Source organism: Maylandia zebra, linkage group LG15, assembly GCF_041146795.1.
Source record: "Maylandia zebra isolate NMK-2024a linkage group LG15, Mzebra_GT3a, whole genome shotgun sequence".
Classification (NCBI taxonomy): domain Eukaryota; kingdom Metazoa; phylum Chordata; class Actinopteri; order Cichliformes; family Cichlidae; genus Maylandia; species Maylandia zebra.
The window spans coordinates 22,978,647-22,993,485 of NC_135181.1; the positions used below are offsets into that span (position 1 = coordinate 22,978,647).

General features: G+C 40.0%; 1 protein-coding gene across 6 annotated transcripts in view; it reads right to left on the reverse strand.

Moving 5' to 3' along the window:
* Window positions 1–3,995: 3,995 nt before the first annotated feature.
* Window positions 3,996–14,839, reverse strand: part of vash2 (vasohibin 2) — a 36,780-nt gene continuing 25,936 nt past the window's right edge. For all 6 annotated transcript variants that reach the window (XM_004568421.2, XM_004568418.2, XM_004568422.2 and 3 more), the window contains exon 9: window positions 3,996–10,405. In XM_004568421.2, the coding sequence (XP_004568478.1) occupies window positions 10,336–10,405 (70 nt within the window). In that variant the 3' untranslated portion in view covers window positions 3,996–10,335. The remainder of the gene's footprint in view (window positions 10,406–14,839) is intronic.

Genomic DNA, 14,839 nt, shown 5'->3' on the forward strand with positions numbered 1-14,839 from the left:
AAATACAGGCCATTTACATCAGTTTACAGCTTCATCATTTTGCCTCCCAGCCCCCCCCCCGTGGAGGAAACTTACAGCCTGCATTCAGAGTAGCTGTTAAAATGTTGCATACAGCAAGATTGCATAACTGTGTGCTGCAAAAGGAAAAACACTGATATATGGTCATAAACAAGACAGACAAGTGGCCGAATTCATGCTATATTCTAGTTGTTCTCAAGTTTATTTGAGGTGTTCTTATTAGACTTGTAGGCAATTTTTAAAAATTATTGTATTCTTTAATTTTTCTTCGTGTTCATTGATACTGAGTTGCTTTTTACTGCATATTTTCATGTTGTGCTGTTTGTTCTGCACTAATCTGCATGAAAAGTGTTATACAACATTTGGTTGACAGTAATTTATTGCCCTTCCTACTGTTCATCTTCTACAGTAACAGACTGTTTTTTGCAGATAACAGGTCCACAGTAAAATAACTTTACTGCTCTTTAATCTGACTGCCAGTACTTTACTGTCCAGGATGTTCACTAAGTAGTACACACAGTGTATACTGATTACTGCATCTTGGAATATGTTCTCAGACTATTTTAATGTTTCTTTTTGCCCATATATAATAGAAGATGTCATTGTTGCCCTGTTATTTGGTTCTTGGAGAAATAATCATATAAATTAGGATCCTGCTGTTTGTCCTCCTGGTGGGAAACAGTTGTTTTTTTCTCTACAGTCTTGCCTCTTTGGCTGTTAATGGAAGTGCTGGTGTAATTGTTTTTGACGCAGAGTGTGCCTCTGCATAACAGGCCCCACATCTTTTGATATTCTGAGCGTCACTCCGCACTGCAGCAAGACACTCGGCTGGATCTCAGCAGGCTTCAAGGGCTCCTCTCTGCATCCTATTGCAGAGTCGACGGGGGTCGGGTTTCAAAACTTGCCCGTTTACAGAGAGTAACATTATAATCAGGAAAATTATACAAAGTGGAGTTGGTATTGGTGATTTCTGCAGCATTTATGAGCAAGCTTCTGTCAACAGCTGATGCACAAAAGTTTGTGCCCATCAGATTTCTTAGCAGCATACCAACAAGCTTGTGGCAGGTGTCTTTGGAGTTGTTTGAGTTTTGGCCACTAGATGTCAGCAGCAGAGTGCTTGTAAACAAATGAGGTGGATGGCAGGTGAATAAACACAGTTTTGGTTGGTTGAGAGGTGCAAGATGATGACGATGATGGATTCAGAGGTTTATGTGGATTTTTGCTTGAAAATCATCTTGAATTCATTACTAAAAACTGACTTAGAGCTGAGGTATGTGTGATATATGAGATATGAGATGTTGCACTCACAAGTCTGTGAGAGAGCTGCAGCACTGCTGGTACAACCAAAGTCTTTCAAGAAGCAAAAGTCACCATCTTAAAATGCTGTATTTTGAGCACTACCAAAATGATTTAATATCCTTAATATAATATCATAAAACTGCATGTATAGAATAGTTAACACTGATTTAAAAGCAGCTTAAAATGCTTGTTAACTTTGTGCCAAAGTAAGGTTTTATAAAATGTTTTCTGTATCTTTTTTTTCTGTTCAGGATTCTTTGAGTCTCTGGTTCAACTTTGACTGGAAAAGGTGTTTAAAACCTAATTTTAGGGGAAGTCAGCTAAATCTGAGCCTTTTTTTTAGGACAGATTTGTTTGTGTTTGTTCAGTGATTAAAGTTAATACAGACGAAGTTTCAAAATAACTGCCCGGAATTTCAAGATTGTTGCACAGTTGAGGTTCTGAATGTCCCTCAGTGGAACAGATGCTCACAGACCAACAGCATGTAGCATGATGGAGAGGACTGGAACTGGCAGGTCTGCTACTGGCGCACCCGTCTCCTCTCTAAATGATGCTGGGACCTCATTCTCACAGATGATCGAGTCTTCTCTTATTTATTCATTTATTTTTAAAGTGCATAACCTGATAATTACTGCCTTAAACAACTATTCTATTTACCAAAGTGGTTTGATTCGCTGAGTGTTAACATGGATGTGAAGTTCAAGAAGTGTGAATGCTTTGACTGTGTGTGGCATTCATGAGGGTAGCTCCCTTGCATGCCTCCTGTCTCCTCAGCTCACCTGAACAATACGGCAGATTTCTGGAATCTTCAAGGAAATGTACCTGTAGCCAAAAGGCTTTGAAACGTGTGTGGGTTGCAGCAGTCCTAAAATCAAATCTGTAATCTGAGGAGGTGCTGCAGATGAAAGGTTTAAGTCAGTTTAACACAGTTTCAACAGGGAGCTTTTGCTCTGAAAAGACCGCACAGGTTGCAAAGGGACTTTTTGGGTTGATGTGATTTGTGGTCCTGGACAGTAAAAGGTTTCACACATGACCCCCAGGAAGGACAAATCAAAAACCCAGGGCCAACCAGAGACCCAATCTGACCTCTCTTTTTCATAACATTGAGAAAAGCTCTGCTGGCTTCTCATCTCTACAGTTTGATCCCTGTGACAGTGTTTTTGTGCTCACACACAAACATTACATCACATTAAGCTGAGTGAGGTGAACCTCCCCTGCCTTCCAATCCCTGAGCTGCTGCTGAAAAATGAAGGATTATTTCTCTAAATCTGCTGCCTCCATGTGCTTGTCTGAAACACACACACATCTGCAGTGGAACGTAAGCAGATTATTTTATCAAAAGGCTGTGTAGCACAGAGGTGTACGACGGTGTGCACAGGAGCGTCACTTAAAGAGGAAGAACACACTGTAGTTTCCCTCTGTTTGTCTTCTTTCTGTTGTTCTCCCTGAAAGTTTAAGGAGAGTTTGCTGCGAGTGCGTTTAGCTTTGAACTTCACACCAGAGATCAGATTTGTAGGGCTGAGCTGCTGAACAGTGCTTCAACAGGAGAGGAGAAAGTGCCGATTTTGTTGTTTTCTTGCCTTACCCGCACTTTCCTCATGAACGCTGCATCACGTTGGTCCCGTGCTGTTTGCTTTTCAAGATTGCTGGAGGGCTTTGTGCTTTGCTGGATTTTGTGAAACATGTTCTCTGAGATAATTATGAATCATAATTGTTCCATACATTTAGCACTGAGTCAGCCAATGAACCAGTCTACCGTTCAGTCAGATAGACATGCTTGTGTAATTGAGCATGCTTACTTTTAAGATTAACCCTGTTCATTCACCAGGAAGTCCAACAATCACTCATCACAACCAAGGTATGCAGAGAAGCAACTCTGAACACACAGCACGTCAAACCAGAACAGAAAACCAGGACAGGTGCCACTCCTGTTAGCTAACAGGAAACTCAGACTAAAAGTCACGTGGGTGCACCAAAACTGTACAGTAGAAGACTGGAGAGTCTGGTGAGTCCTGATTTCTGCTGCAACTTTTAAATGGCAGGATATTCTGATATGGTGTAAACATTATAAAAGCATGGAACCATCCTGCCTTCTGTTAGCTGCTGGGCTGGTTTGTAGACATATTCTTGGTACACTTTGGCTCCCTTTGTACAAACACCACAGCCTACCTGATTATTGTTGCTGACCATGTTCATCTCTTTATTACCACAGTTTACACAGATTCTCATCATGGATGTGCAGCCAGCAAATCTGCAGCAACAGTGTGACGCTATCACATCAATATGGACCAAATTCTCTGAGGAATATTTCCAGAAACTTGTTGGATCTGTGCCATGAAGAATTTAGGAACCACAAAGAAGCTATACCTCATGAAGTGGATGATGAGCGTATGAAGCCAAAAATGCTTGTACTAAACTCATTTGACAAGTATGCTCCATGTTTGTGCTTCTTCAACATGTGGATAAAACCAGCTTAAACAGGTGGTTGTCCAACACAGTCTTTAGTAAAGTCTAAATGAGCATAACAGTTCCCCTTATAAAGAGATCAAGTTACATCAAGTTGTATTTGGCTGCCAAGACATGCCAGACAAGTCTAAAAAACGTTAGCTAGTTTTCTGGTTTAAGGATCTATTAATCAATCCGTCACTAATTTGTTATTAATCAGTTTGACCACAAGGTTAAAAACATAGAATATTTATTAAAAGAACACATGCTGCTACAGTTGTTGATAAAAACAGCTGCTATCAAGACCAATCACACTGTAACAGTAGGAGATTTACAATAATAATGATCACTGGGCTCACAGTTTCTCCCACTATTGATTGCCATAAAACAAAAACAAAAAAAACCTCACACTGTGTTTTTACACAGGAAATCTGGATGAAGTGTGCATGTGTGTGTTCTTTAGAGCACTTTCCTCAAACTCAGTGTTCATCAATCCGATCCATTGGCTCCAGTCGGTCCACTGAGCTGTTAAATCAAATTCATCACTGGATAAATATGCAGCTGGAGTTTCATTTCACACACAGACACACTTATTTTTGCTTTTCATGGGCCACAAACTAGGCTGCCTGTCCCTTTGTTCTTTGCAGCACGAAGTAAACGTGTCCGCTTTACAGGCTCACAAAAAAAAAAAAAGAGGAAAAAAAAGAAAATCAGGCAAGAAAACAGGAAACAAAACAGCTTTTTTTGCTTTCTTATTTTCACAGAACATCTGAATAAAACCGGTGAGCCAAACACGAAAGGAAAACGTGCGGTCAGCGTGAATGACACGTTATTCGTGGAACACACGAGGGCAACTCCCCCGAACACAAAGCAGATACAAGGTTATAATTAAAGTAAAAACAATTCTATCTGACACGGCTGAGGCACTGGAAGCTTGGCGTGGATACGCGTCACAGTCCACCAGACTGTTTGTATTTATATGTGTTTAAGTGTGTCAGCAGCTGTGGCACAAACAGATTTCTATTTTTTTTTTTTTAATTACTGGATGCAACAGCAGGCTACGTCTGTGATCGGCGTCCTTGTTCTAGGCCATCAAGATGGCTATGATGGCTGTGACATCTGTTGCAATAATGTGGCTGCAGGAGGATTTGGGTTTTTTTGTAATGTGACAGTACTTTTAATGTAAAGCTGATTTATGAAAAGCTGAACTTAAGAACAGGATATAGTACATTTTACAGTATAGCAGTGCCTCTCAGAGGGACTGGTGGATCTGTGTAAAGCTGCTGCAGGGGGGAAAAAGTGGTAGTTTTACTGAACAGTTTAATACTGTTAGCCGCCCCATCACACAGGCCTAGAGTCAGTGACCCTCAGCAACCGCTTCTTTGGAAAAAAGCCCTCGACCAGTTTGCAGTTGTTAGGTGATACTGATTGCAAAGAGGTAGATGGTGGTGCGCTGAAAACCTCCTCGTCATTAATTAGGTCCACTATTGTTTGGTGAGTAATTGCAAGTTTGTGTCCTCAATGCAAACTATGGGCAACCGTGGGAATCTGCTAGCAACCAAAGCAACTTTGTGACCAATTTCACCTGGCAACCACCAGCAACCACTCGTCAGCTGGTCAGTGAAGGCGCATTTTTCCCTAGCGACAGGAAGTTGCCAGAGAGTTACCAATCAGTCTTTAAGCATGCACGAATTAGGTGATTGGCTGAATATTTGATAGAAATTAAACCAACTTTTTTTTTTGTTTTCCAATCTTCTGAAGTCGAGCATGACGGAAGAGGTTTGGGAACAAGACCAGAACAGTTAGCGTCAGAGTGGAGAAACATGGTATGAGCACTTGAAAACAACTCAAAGGCCTTCAAAAACAGCACCTGCTACAAGTACAGGCTGTTTTTTTGTTTTTTTTTAAAGAAACACTTGTCATTCAAAATGATAGATTACAATCGATTATTAAACTCCAAATAAAACTGATTCAGTCAGATAAATTGTCAAGCACAGAAGTTGCAATTGCAAACGGACACAGAAACAAATGTAAGTTGCTACATGGAGTTTAACTGTTTCAGGTTGCTTTGCTGCCATTTGTGACCTCAGTGAAACGTAACATGATGCAGTTTGTGTGTCCCTGCTCAGCAGTCTGGTTGTTTATCACTGTCTTTGGGTAAAGTTTTGATCTTTCTCTTTGAACAAAGTCATCATAGTCATAGAGAGCAGTCTGAAGTTAGGCCCTTCGAAACTTGTTGATCATCAGTTTGTAGTTCCAAAAATACAAAGGCATCAGTGCCTGTCATTCCTAAAAATCTTCTGAGATATGTTGCTTCTTCAGTAAGAAAATGCATCATTTCATTGCAGTGAAACAGCCTCAAAAAGCAGAATAACTTTGTGCTTCTCCTATATGCTAACAAACATCAAGCCTTTAGAAAGTATCAACACGCAACCATCAGCACAAATATGAACGCGCTCGGCTGGTTAGTTTGCTCCAGAGTTTCACATGTAACAGTCTCCGTGCTGTGCTGGTCCAAACATCAGGAATATCTAAAAAATATTCTGCTTTGCTCACAGCACCTTGAATCAGCCTGGATATACAGAAGAAAAAAGCTAAGTAGAATCATTCTGAAAGATTTTTTTCTGTGCGGATGGTTGAAAACACGACTTGCCTTGTGTACATTGAGCAACAAACACTTTCCCCCTCCAGCATTTCAACTTTGGAAGACAAGGATTCATATGTTTCGGTTAACACAGTGCGTGCATAGCTCACTGTTGAAGCAAAAAGCTAGCATAAAATGTTCGCAGTGGCAAGTGGCAACAAAACACACGTTCTGTGATTAAGAGGGTGTAGTGAAACAGTCAAAGAAAATCGATAAAACAATCAAATGATCACATTTACACATAGATTTCCGAAATCCTTCTGAATAACCAAAGAAAAAATAAAGTTTTCCCAAAACGTTCCAGCCATTAAAGATCACCTTTGCTCTGTTAGACACACAGTTCAACTAAGACCAGGTTCACACGCTGTTAAAGGCACCCAGTGAATACTGCCAAATTAAGGGTTCCTCACCACAGTCTTTCCTTAAGGGACAACAAATGTGTTTGATTCCTTCATATGCATATCACGTTCTACAACTCTGCTAATAGTAGTAAAACATTGCATGATCAAAGTCTGGACAATCTTCCTTGTTGGGTCATCTCCTTCTTCCCATCTGAACCTCTTCCAGGGCAGCTGGTGTGACCTATTGCACTGTAAATTCTCCCTACCAAATCAGCTTTAATTCGTGTGTGGCACTATATGGATAGACACTGTGCTGAAAAAGCAGATTTAGCTACCTCTGATTTTTCTAGACTTTCTGGACTTTCCTTAATTATGTTAAATTCATCAGCAACCTACTGCCACTAACTGTCAAACAAAACAGGAACCACTCCTCGCCTCTTTAACAATGTCTAACTTTCCTTTTTTAAAACCGAAGCACAAGGTTTAAAAACAGCGTTCCACAGGGATCTTTACTCAGCGCCCTGGTGTAAGTGAACAAAGATGAGCTTTAAACTTTGGGTGTTTTGGGAAACACAAATCTGAGTTAAAGGTTCAGGTGAAAACTATAGAAGTCAAATGTTGAATCATCAAATTATTCCACCATACAATTCTGAATATTTATCCTAAGCCACCAAATTCATGTAAATTTCTCTGAATGAGCTGGTCTGTGGGCAGTGATGGAGGACTGTGGATGTACTTAGAAATATCTTGTTTTGAATTAAAACTGACTTCTGCAGTTGTCACCCAAAAGACTTAAAACCATGCGGTACATTCTGCGGATGTAACAGACACGATGTAGATCACAGATCACATAAAGGCATGTATGCTTAAAATCTGCTTTGATTAAACGTTTGCGTACAGTTTGAAAGAAAATCCGGATATGCAGATATGAGATATTCAGCCATCATTTCAAGCATTTGTATTCAGATGGATAAATGCTGAACGCATGTAATGTGTGATTTCAAGCTTCATTAATTTCAAGCTTTTGAGCTTAGCTTAGCTATTCACTGAAGGCCTCAACAGGAGAATCCAAAAAAACCATCGGATTTAAGCTTGACTGGAATTTTTGGACCACCTTTACAATAGATCAAGCATGAAACTGCATACAGTACTGAATGGACTCTTATAGGTCACTTGGCTTCAGGGGGCAAAAACAAACTTCTTCGGGCTGCTCTGAGAACTTGCGTGTTTTGCCCTTATTGTCTCCTGTACTTAGACAAAAAAAAAAAACCACAAAAAGATTTGCACTCATTTTGCAGACGTTGCACGGTTCTCACAAATAAATGATTTGGTTAGAGTGTGTGTCACACTGGACGGCACACAAGTGGGAAGCTAAAGAACATCGAATATCGTCCTTTAGGTAATATCTGATCATTTTTTTAAAACAGATTTATATTGGCTGTAAAATATATATTTTTTCATGCTATTAAGAAAAAAAAGCCAATCTAATTTAGATTAAAACCTGGAGATTTCAGAACTATTTTTCTCATTTTGTACCAAAACACCTTGAAGGGCTCTCTGGCCCCGTCTCTGATATCTGCCGACAGCTTGCACAGACTGTTACATCCTCTCTGGCCGTCTTGAATGAGGCTTTTGTTGCTGAGATTCATTCAGTCAGCAACATCGCTCCTTGTTTGCCTTAGTAGAGAAACTGGCTACAGCTGATCTTGGACCAGCTGAATCATTTTATGTCCCAGCTGTTGGTGGAACAGCAGTCAACTGGCCAGCACTATGTTGGTTTACTGTGTGAACATGCAGAGTGGCCACAGCTGAACTCTACAGGTTTTCTCCAAGCCAGATTTAGAAATAATGATTCCTGACTTTTGGATCAAGATTTTTCTTCTTTTTGGTGCATTGTGTGAGAACAGAACACCGTGTATTTAACGTTTGGCTTGCAGGTTCTTGTTTGTATGTCAAAGCTTACCATTTTCATTTGAGCTCTGCTTTTTTCAGTGTAGATTTTTCCTATTTTACCAGGAAACGGGAAATCCAGTCGGTCACTGGTAAATGAAAGGATGAGAAAAACAAAATTTACATATTGATTTTCTCCCCCACACTACAAACCAAAGATTATGATCAATGTTTCCCAAGATCTTGGCCAGCTTTTGCCGTCCCCCCCCCCGCCCGCCTGCCTGCCTTTATGGCTCAGACATGAGCTGTGTGAGAAATTATACCCACAACTGTTTTATTTATTTATTTTTTTAAATTTGTCTGATTTCCATCCAACAGCAGAGCTTTTGTTTGCTCTTTGCTGCAAAGTGAATATGATGGAAAATGAGTCTCTTTAATAAATATAGATGTGGACGTAAATGCTAAGTCTGCCTATTTATCTTGACAGAAAATGTGTCCTTCTGTCTTCATATTAAAAAAAAGTGACTATTAACTGGGTCTAGCCTGTTCCTGGAGTCTTTCGATCTTCTTCCATGAAGTTTTGCCATGAGTTATAGTTACGTTTCAACAGACGCCTGAGGAAGAGGAGCAGATGAAACATGAACATTGCCGCAGTGCTCTAATGATCACTCCGTCTTCTGCAGTGAATCGTCTCTCTGAATCACTCCCTCGTTTCTCACACTGCTTTACCTCATCCTCTTCTTCTTTTATCCTCTCTATTGATTCTGCATCTTTGATTTCCCCGCATACTTTATCGCACTTCCACTGTAATCAATACAGCTGGCACACAGGAGTTTACGTAATCATCTTCCTAAAACTGCTGCTGGTTGAGGAGTAAGTTATGACTTGGATCATTTACAGCGAACCACAATATAAAAGTCGAGTGGCAGACCAGAGCTTCCCATCAGATTTGTTTTGTCATTCTTAAAAAAATGTAAAAATGAAGCTTTAATCTCTTGTGCTTGTTAACACAGGTGGTAATTTCAGTCGTCTTCATGGTGGCTTTGCCCAAACAAACAAACAAAACAGTCATCATTACTTCCACCTGTGATAAAACATAATTCCCCTGGTGTTCTGAGAACTGCTGAGACACCAAAACAACCCACAAGTGAATATTTCACCAGTTGTGTTTGATGCAACGACACCCGAACATCTCTTTGTTCCAGCACGACGATGTCATTTTAACCACTGACGAATACTTTCAGTTATTTATATTGACAACTTCCCATTCCACCTCCTGGTGAATACATATGATAACCTAACAATAAATTTGAGCTGATTTTGCTCGAGTGCTTGTCTCTAAGAGAGGGTGACTATTTCAACCAAAAAAAGAATACTGGTTTAAAATACCAACAGAATGATAAAAGCCACCCTCTTGGCCTGTGAATGATGGTGATGAGACTATTTTAAGGGATTTATTGCTACAGAAATGAGCAAACACTGTATGAAATATCAGGACCAGGCCAACCATTATCACGGTCTTCCATTTAAGCCATTCTCTTGTTTTAAATAACACCATCCACCTCGTCTGTGTAAAAAATGTGGCTCGGGTTTTGGCGACTCTCTTGCTGGGTTGGGTAGAGACTCTTGGATCAGGGTGGCTGAGGAGCCTGGACGGATATGGAGAAGCTGAGGGAGTCTCATAGGTGAAGGAGGGGATCAGATGCGGATCTGGTAGCCGTCATTGAGCATGCTGAGTTCTGGAGGTTTCCTCTCCACTGAGGCCAGCCTGAAAGATAGGACATAAAGTTGCTGAACATGCACTGCATACTAAGAGCACAGTGGCAGAAGAAACTGGAGAAGCTCTTTCATTCTGACAAGCTCCTTAATGTTGTGCAGCAGAGCTAAACGAGAGCAAGTCTCCAAACTATCTCCCAAAACTCTCCCCAGCATGGCTGCAGTCGCTCATTATTTTCTTACTGTTGATTAATCTGCAACTTTTTTCTCATCTCACTCAAAAATAACACAATAATCACTGTATATTAAGAGTTCAGTTGGTTGTTTCGTGGTTAAATGCAGTGAGCTCATTTTTACAAGGACCATCAAAACCAACAGATATAAATTGAAATCACCTGAATTTTGAGTGTTTTGCTTAGAAACTGACCAAAAAAATCAAAAAGTGGCTAGAAATACAAGACTGCCTGACACAAATAAAAATCATGTTTTAGTTGCTTAAAATCAGGGGCACAGATGCTTTGATTGGCAGGTGGACACTAAAGGGTCGTCCACATGGGAGGTAACCAACAGTAGTAACCAGAGATGGCAGGAAGTCGATTCGGATCCTGAATAAAATTTTTCTCAACCTGGAGGCAAGTGACTAAAGCGATTCTAAATATGCAAACAGTGTTGTTGTGATTTGGCGCTGTATAACTTAAAGTGAATTTTGGAACTGCAGGTGCTGACAGCACATAAAGACCCTGATATTGTAATCACAAACAAATGTGTAACATAACATTATACGCAGTCTAGTTGTTCCCTAGTTCACTGTACAAAGAAAGAGAAAAGGCTTCTAATAAAACGAGAGGAACTAGAGATGGACCGATCTGATATTACGTATCGGTCCGATACTGACGTAAATTACTGGATCGGATATCGGAGAGAAATAAAAAATGTAATCCGATCCATTAAATATCAAAAAAGCACCTCACAAAACTTGTGACACAGCATAACTCGGCTCATAACCTAGCATGTCGGAGCAGTGTGCGTCATGTGATAGAGCAGCTGTGTGTATTTGTAGCCTTGCTAGCAATCCCGCATTTCATCTCCGAGGAATTTATCCCAGAGAGAAGGAAAGCAAGTGTGTAAGTTCATCTCTGAATGTTTGTAAAGCATTCCAGCGTTAAGCTTAACAACCAATATATGGAGCAACGGCCTCTTCTCTCTCCCTCCCTCTCCTACTGCTACTTCAATCATGAAACTGATCAATGATCAGCTGATCAGCTTTTCTGTCGCGAGTCCGTCTCTCTTCTTTGTTTTTGGCCCACTTTGCACCAGAAAGAGGAAACCAGCGGCTGAACAACAGCAGCACGTTTAAGCTTGATAAGCTGTTGTTAGAATTTATTTAATATTACTTTGTACACCAGGATCTTTTTCTACGTAGCTGACGGCTGGTAACTGTGCAGGGGCGGATCTAGCAAAGTTTAGCCAGGGGGGCCGATAGGGCATTAACAGGGAAAAGGGGGCATAAAGACATACTTTTCTTTCTTATTCTCATTTAAAAGGTCTAGCTTTTAATAAATAATTATCCGAATCTTACACCCAAAGTTTTAATCTGATGTAAAATGTATAGAAGTCCATTACTGTATATACCGGTAGTAACTGTTAAGTCTAATATACCCTAGTAAACTATAGTACTTTTTCCTTTGGGAAGGTACCATCTGTGCAGTCTGCAATTCTGTTGAAGAAAGATGTTGAATCTATTTAATTATTTTTCAAAATTAATTGATTTCTGTGCATTTTTTTCCCCACACTGCATCAAATTAAAGTTGATTACGTCGATTAAGCATCATGAGGTGGGGGGTGGGTTCCCTATTTTTTTACTGGGAGTTTTAGAACCCTATTAGTTAGGTTGCTTACTCTTTTAAATACCAGAATAGGAAGGATGGAGTAAGTTTAACTTTATTAGATTGATCAGTATTGCTGAACTATGAGATATTTTGGGTGCAGTGTATTTTTTGCATACAGGTATAAAAGAATAGCTTTAGTGTTTTGTTTTTTAACTTGAGTATGAACTTATACAAAAAGCAGCAAGATATTAAAAAATAAGTTTTATTGATTAAAAAACACTATATCGGATTCATATCGGTATCGGCAGATATACAAATTTATGATATTGGTATCGGAAATAAAAAAGTGGTATCGTGCCATCTCTAAGAGGAACACAAATATATCACTGTCAGAATGCAAGCTTAAAAACAGGCAAATTCACCACAATAATAATAATAATAAATAAAACAAACAGTGACTTTAATCCAACCTTCTTCAGCGCAACTCAGAAGGAAAGAAACAAGTGTGAAGACAGCAGAAAATCAAAAAGGCCTTCTTATTTCTAAAAGCCCAAAAGTGTTCGATTTAATCCTCCTTCAGTGCTTTCCGTCTCTCCTTTTCTCCCTGCCCTCTCCTCTAATGTCACATTGTCCTCCCTCGCCTCCCATCTTTATTATTTCTGCTCAGAAGGAAGCTTTCAAGCTCTCTGACACATCACAGAGAAGTGTTCCTTGTTACAACCAGTCTGGAGAGCTGACAGGCTTTTTATTCCTTCTCATCTTTTGCCAGACCTTCACCTCTTTTCTCATTCACTCTCCTCTCTCACCCTCCTAACCCTCCCCTTTTTCCACTTACTCAGTTTCTTCTCCCCCTTCTCGCCATCTTTTTCCATCTCTTTTGCCCTCTAACACATAATTATTCTTTTTTCCTTCATCCCTTCTCTTTGCTTTCTATCCTTCTATCTTGAACGTCCCTGTGTAGAGAGCCGCTTATGTAACAATAATATTACAGAAATTCATTTTGAAAATTGAGTCATTTGCATAAAGCGGGCAGTGCTGATAACAGCCTCCTGAAACGTCTCGCTCGAGCTGTAAAATGAGCCGGCGCTGTTGTGTCCGCACTCTCAGCTGTTTGAAGCAGCAGCAGGTTATTACACCATTTCTGCTGAAGTCGTCGCTCTAAGGTGGCAACATATTGTTAAGGGTGTAAGTGCTCCGTTGATAACAGTAATAGCTTTTTAAGTATCGCATTCAAGTGGCTAAAAGTGGTGATGTGCTGTTCTAAACATTTTAACTGCTTCTCTGAGCTGATGAAACTACGGCGCTTACAGAAAGTGAAAATTAAACCATGGCTAAATGAACTCTGAAGGTAACAGAAATAGATTTATGCAAATGAGGAAACCATTTCACACTTTCACAACTCATTTAATTAAAAAAAAAAGTCTTGCTTTTATCTAACTAACATGCTCACTGCAGACCATTAAGATATGTTCCTTGATTCTGCACATAGCTGTGCAGTTACACTTTATGGTATCAGTTCAACTGAAGCCCCAGTTATAAGGCAGAGGATAAAGTTTTAGTGTTTGGATTAAGGGTGCCTCAAAAGCACAAACATACATTGATAGAAAGACTCTTTGTTACTGCAGAGGTTTGAGTTAGTTAGCTCACTAGACTTGTTCATCATCTTTTGAGAAACTCTCTTTTTGTCTGTGTCAACTGTTGTAAAACCACAACAAAAGAGAAAGACTTTGAATAGCAAAATGTTCCAAATGCAAATCAACAGCAGAGTCACCAACAATAAAAGGTGGCATGCACCTCATGTCAGCTAGACTTCTACTGCAAGGTATAAAAGATCTGTGGGCATGAGAAGTCTAAAGGGAGTCTAAAAGTCTTACGTCAGTTGGTCAGCTGTTGGGGGATTCCATCCATCCAGCCACTCATTTTCTTCTACTGAACCAATTCTCAATCACACCTATGGCCAATTTAGTTAACCTAACCCCATAAACACGTATATTCAAATGGCAGGAGGAAGCCACGCAGAAACAGGGAGAACCTGCAAACTCGGACCAAAACCCAGACTGGATTCTTACATTTAATTTTCTGAGGTTTACAGAAAAACTCAGCAGCTGTGTTGGTGATCTCAGGGACAACCAGAGTCATCAACAAAGCCTGGCATCTTCAGCTCTGAATACTTTTGTAGAAGCTGTATGCCACAGCCCTTTTTAATTTTCATATAAACTTGCATTCAAAGCTAATAAAGATTAAAGTGGATATACTAAACAAAAACATACGAATGCAGCTGAAAGCCTGTGAAAGTCCACACATACGACTCTGTTCTGCTTCTATGCCGCAGCTTTGCTTACTTTTTCCCACCGAGGCTTCTAGACTTCTGATTGGCCAACATTTCTGCACGGTTAGGAATCTAGCGCCTCCTGCTGCTTTGGCATGTTCATAGCAGCGTTTTCCTTCATTTCTGCCTTTATGTGTGGACGGGATTATTTTTTTAAAACGAAAACGGAAAATCTCCGTTTTCAAAAATACCCGTGTACGTGTGGACGTAGCCTCAGTCTCTGACTGGAAGCGCTAATTCGTCATTCGGCTTTTGTCAGACTAAAGTAACTGTTAAAACTGTTTGAAAAGCTCAGCTATACAACAAGGAGAGATTGAGAATTTCCTTT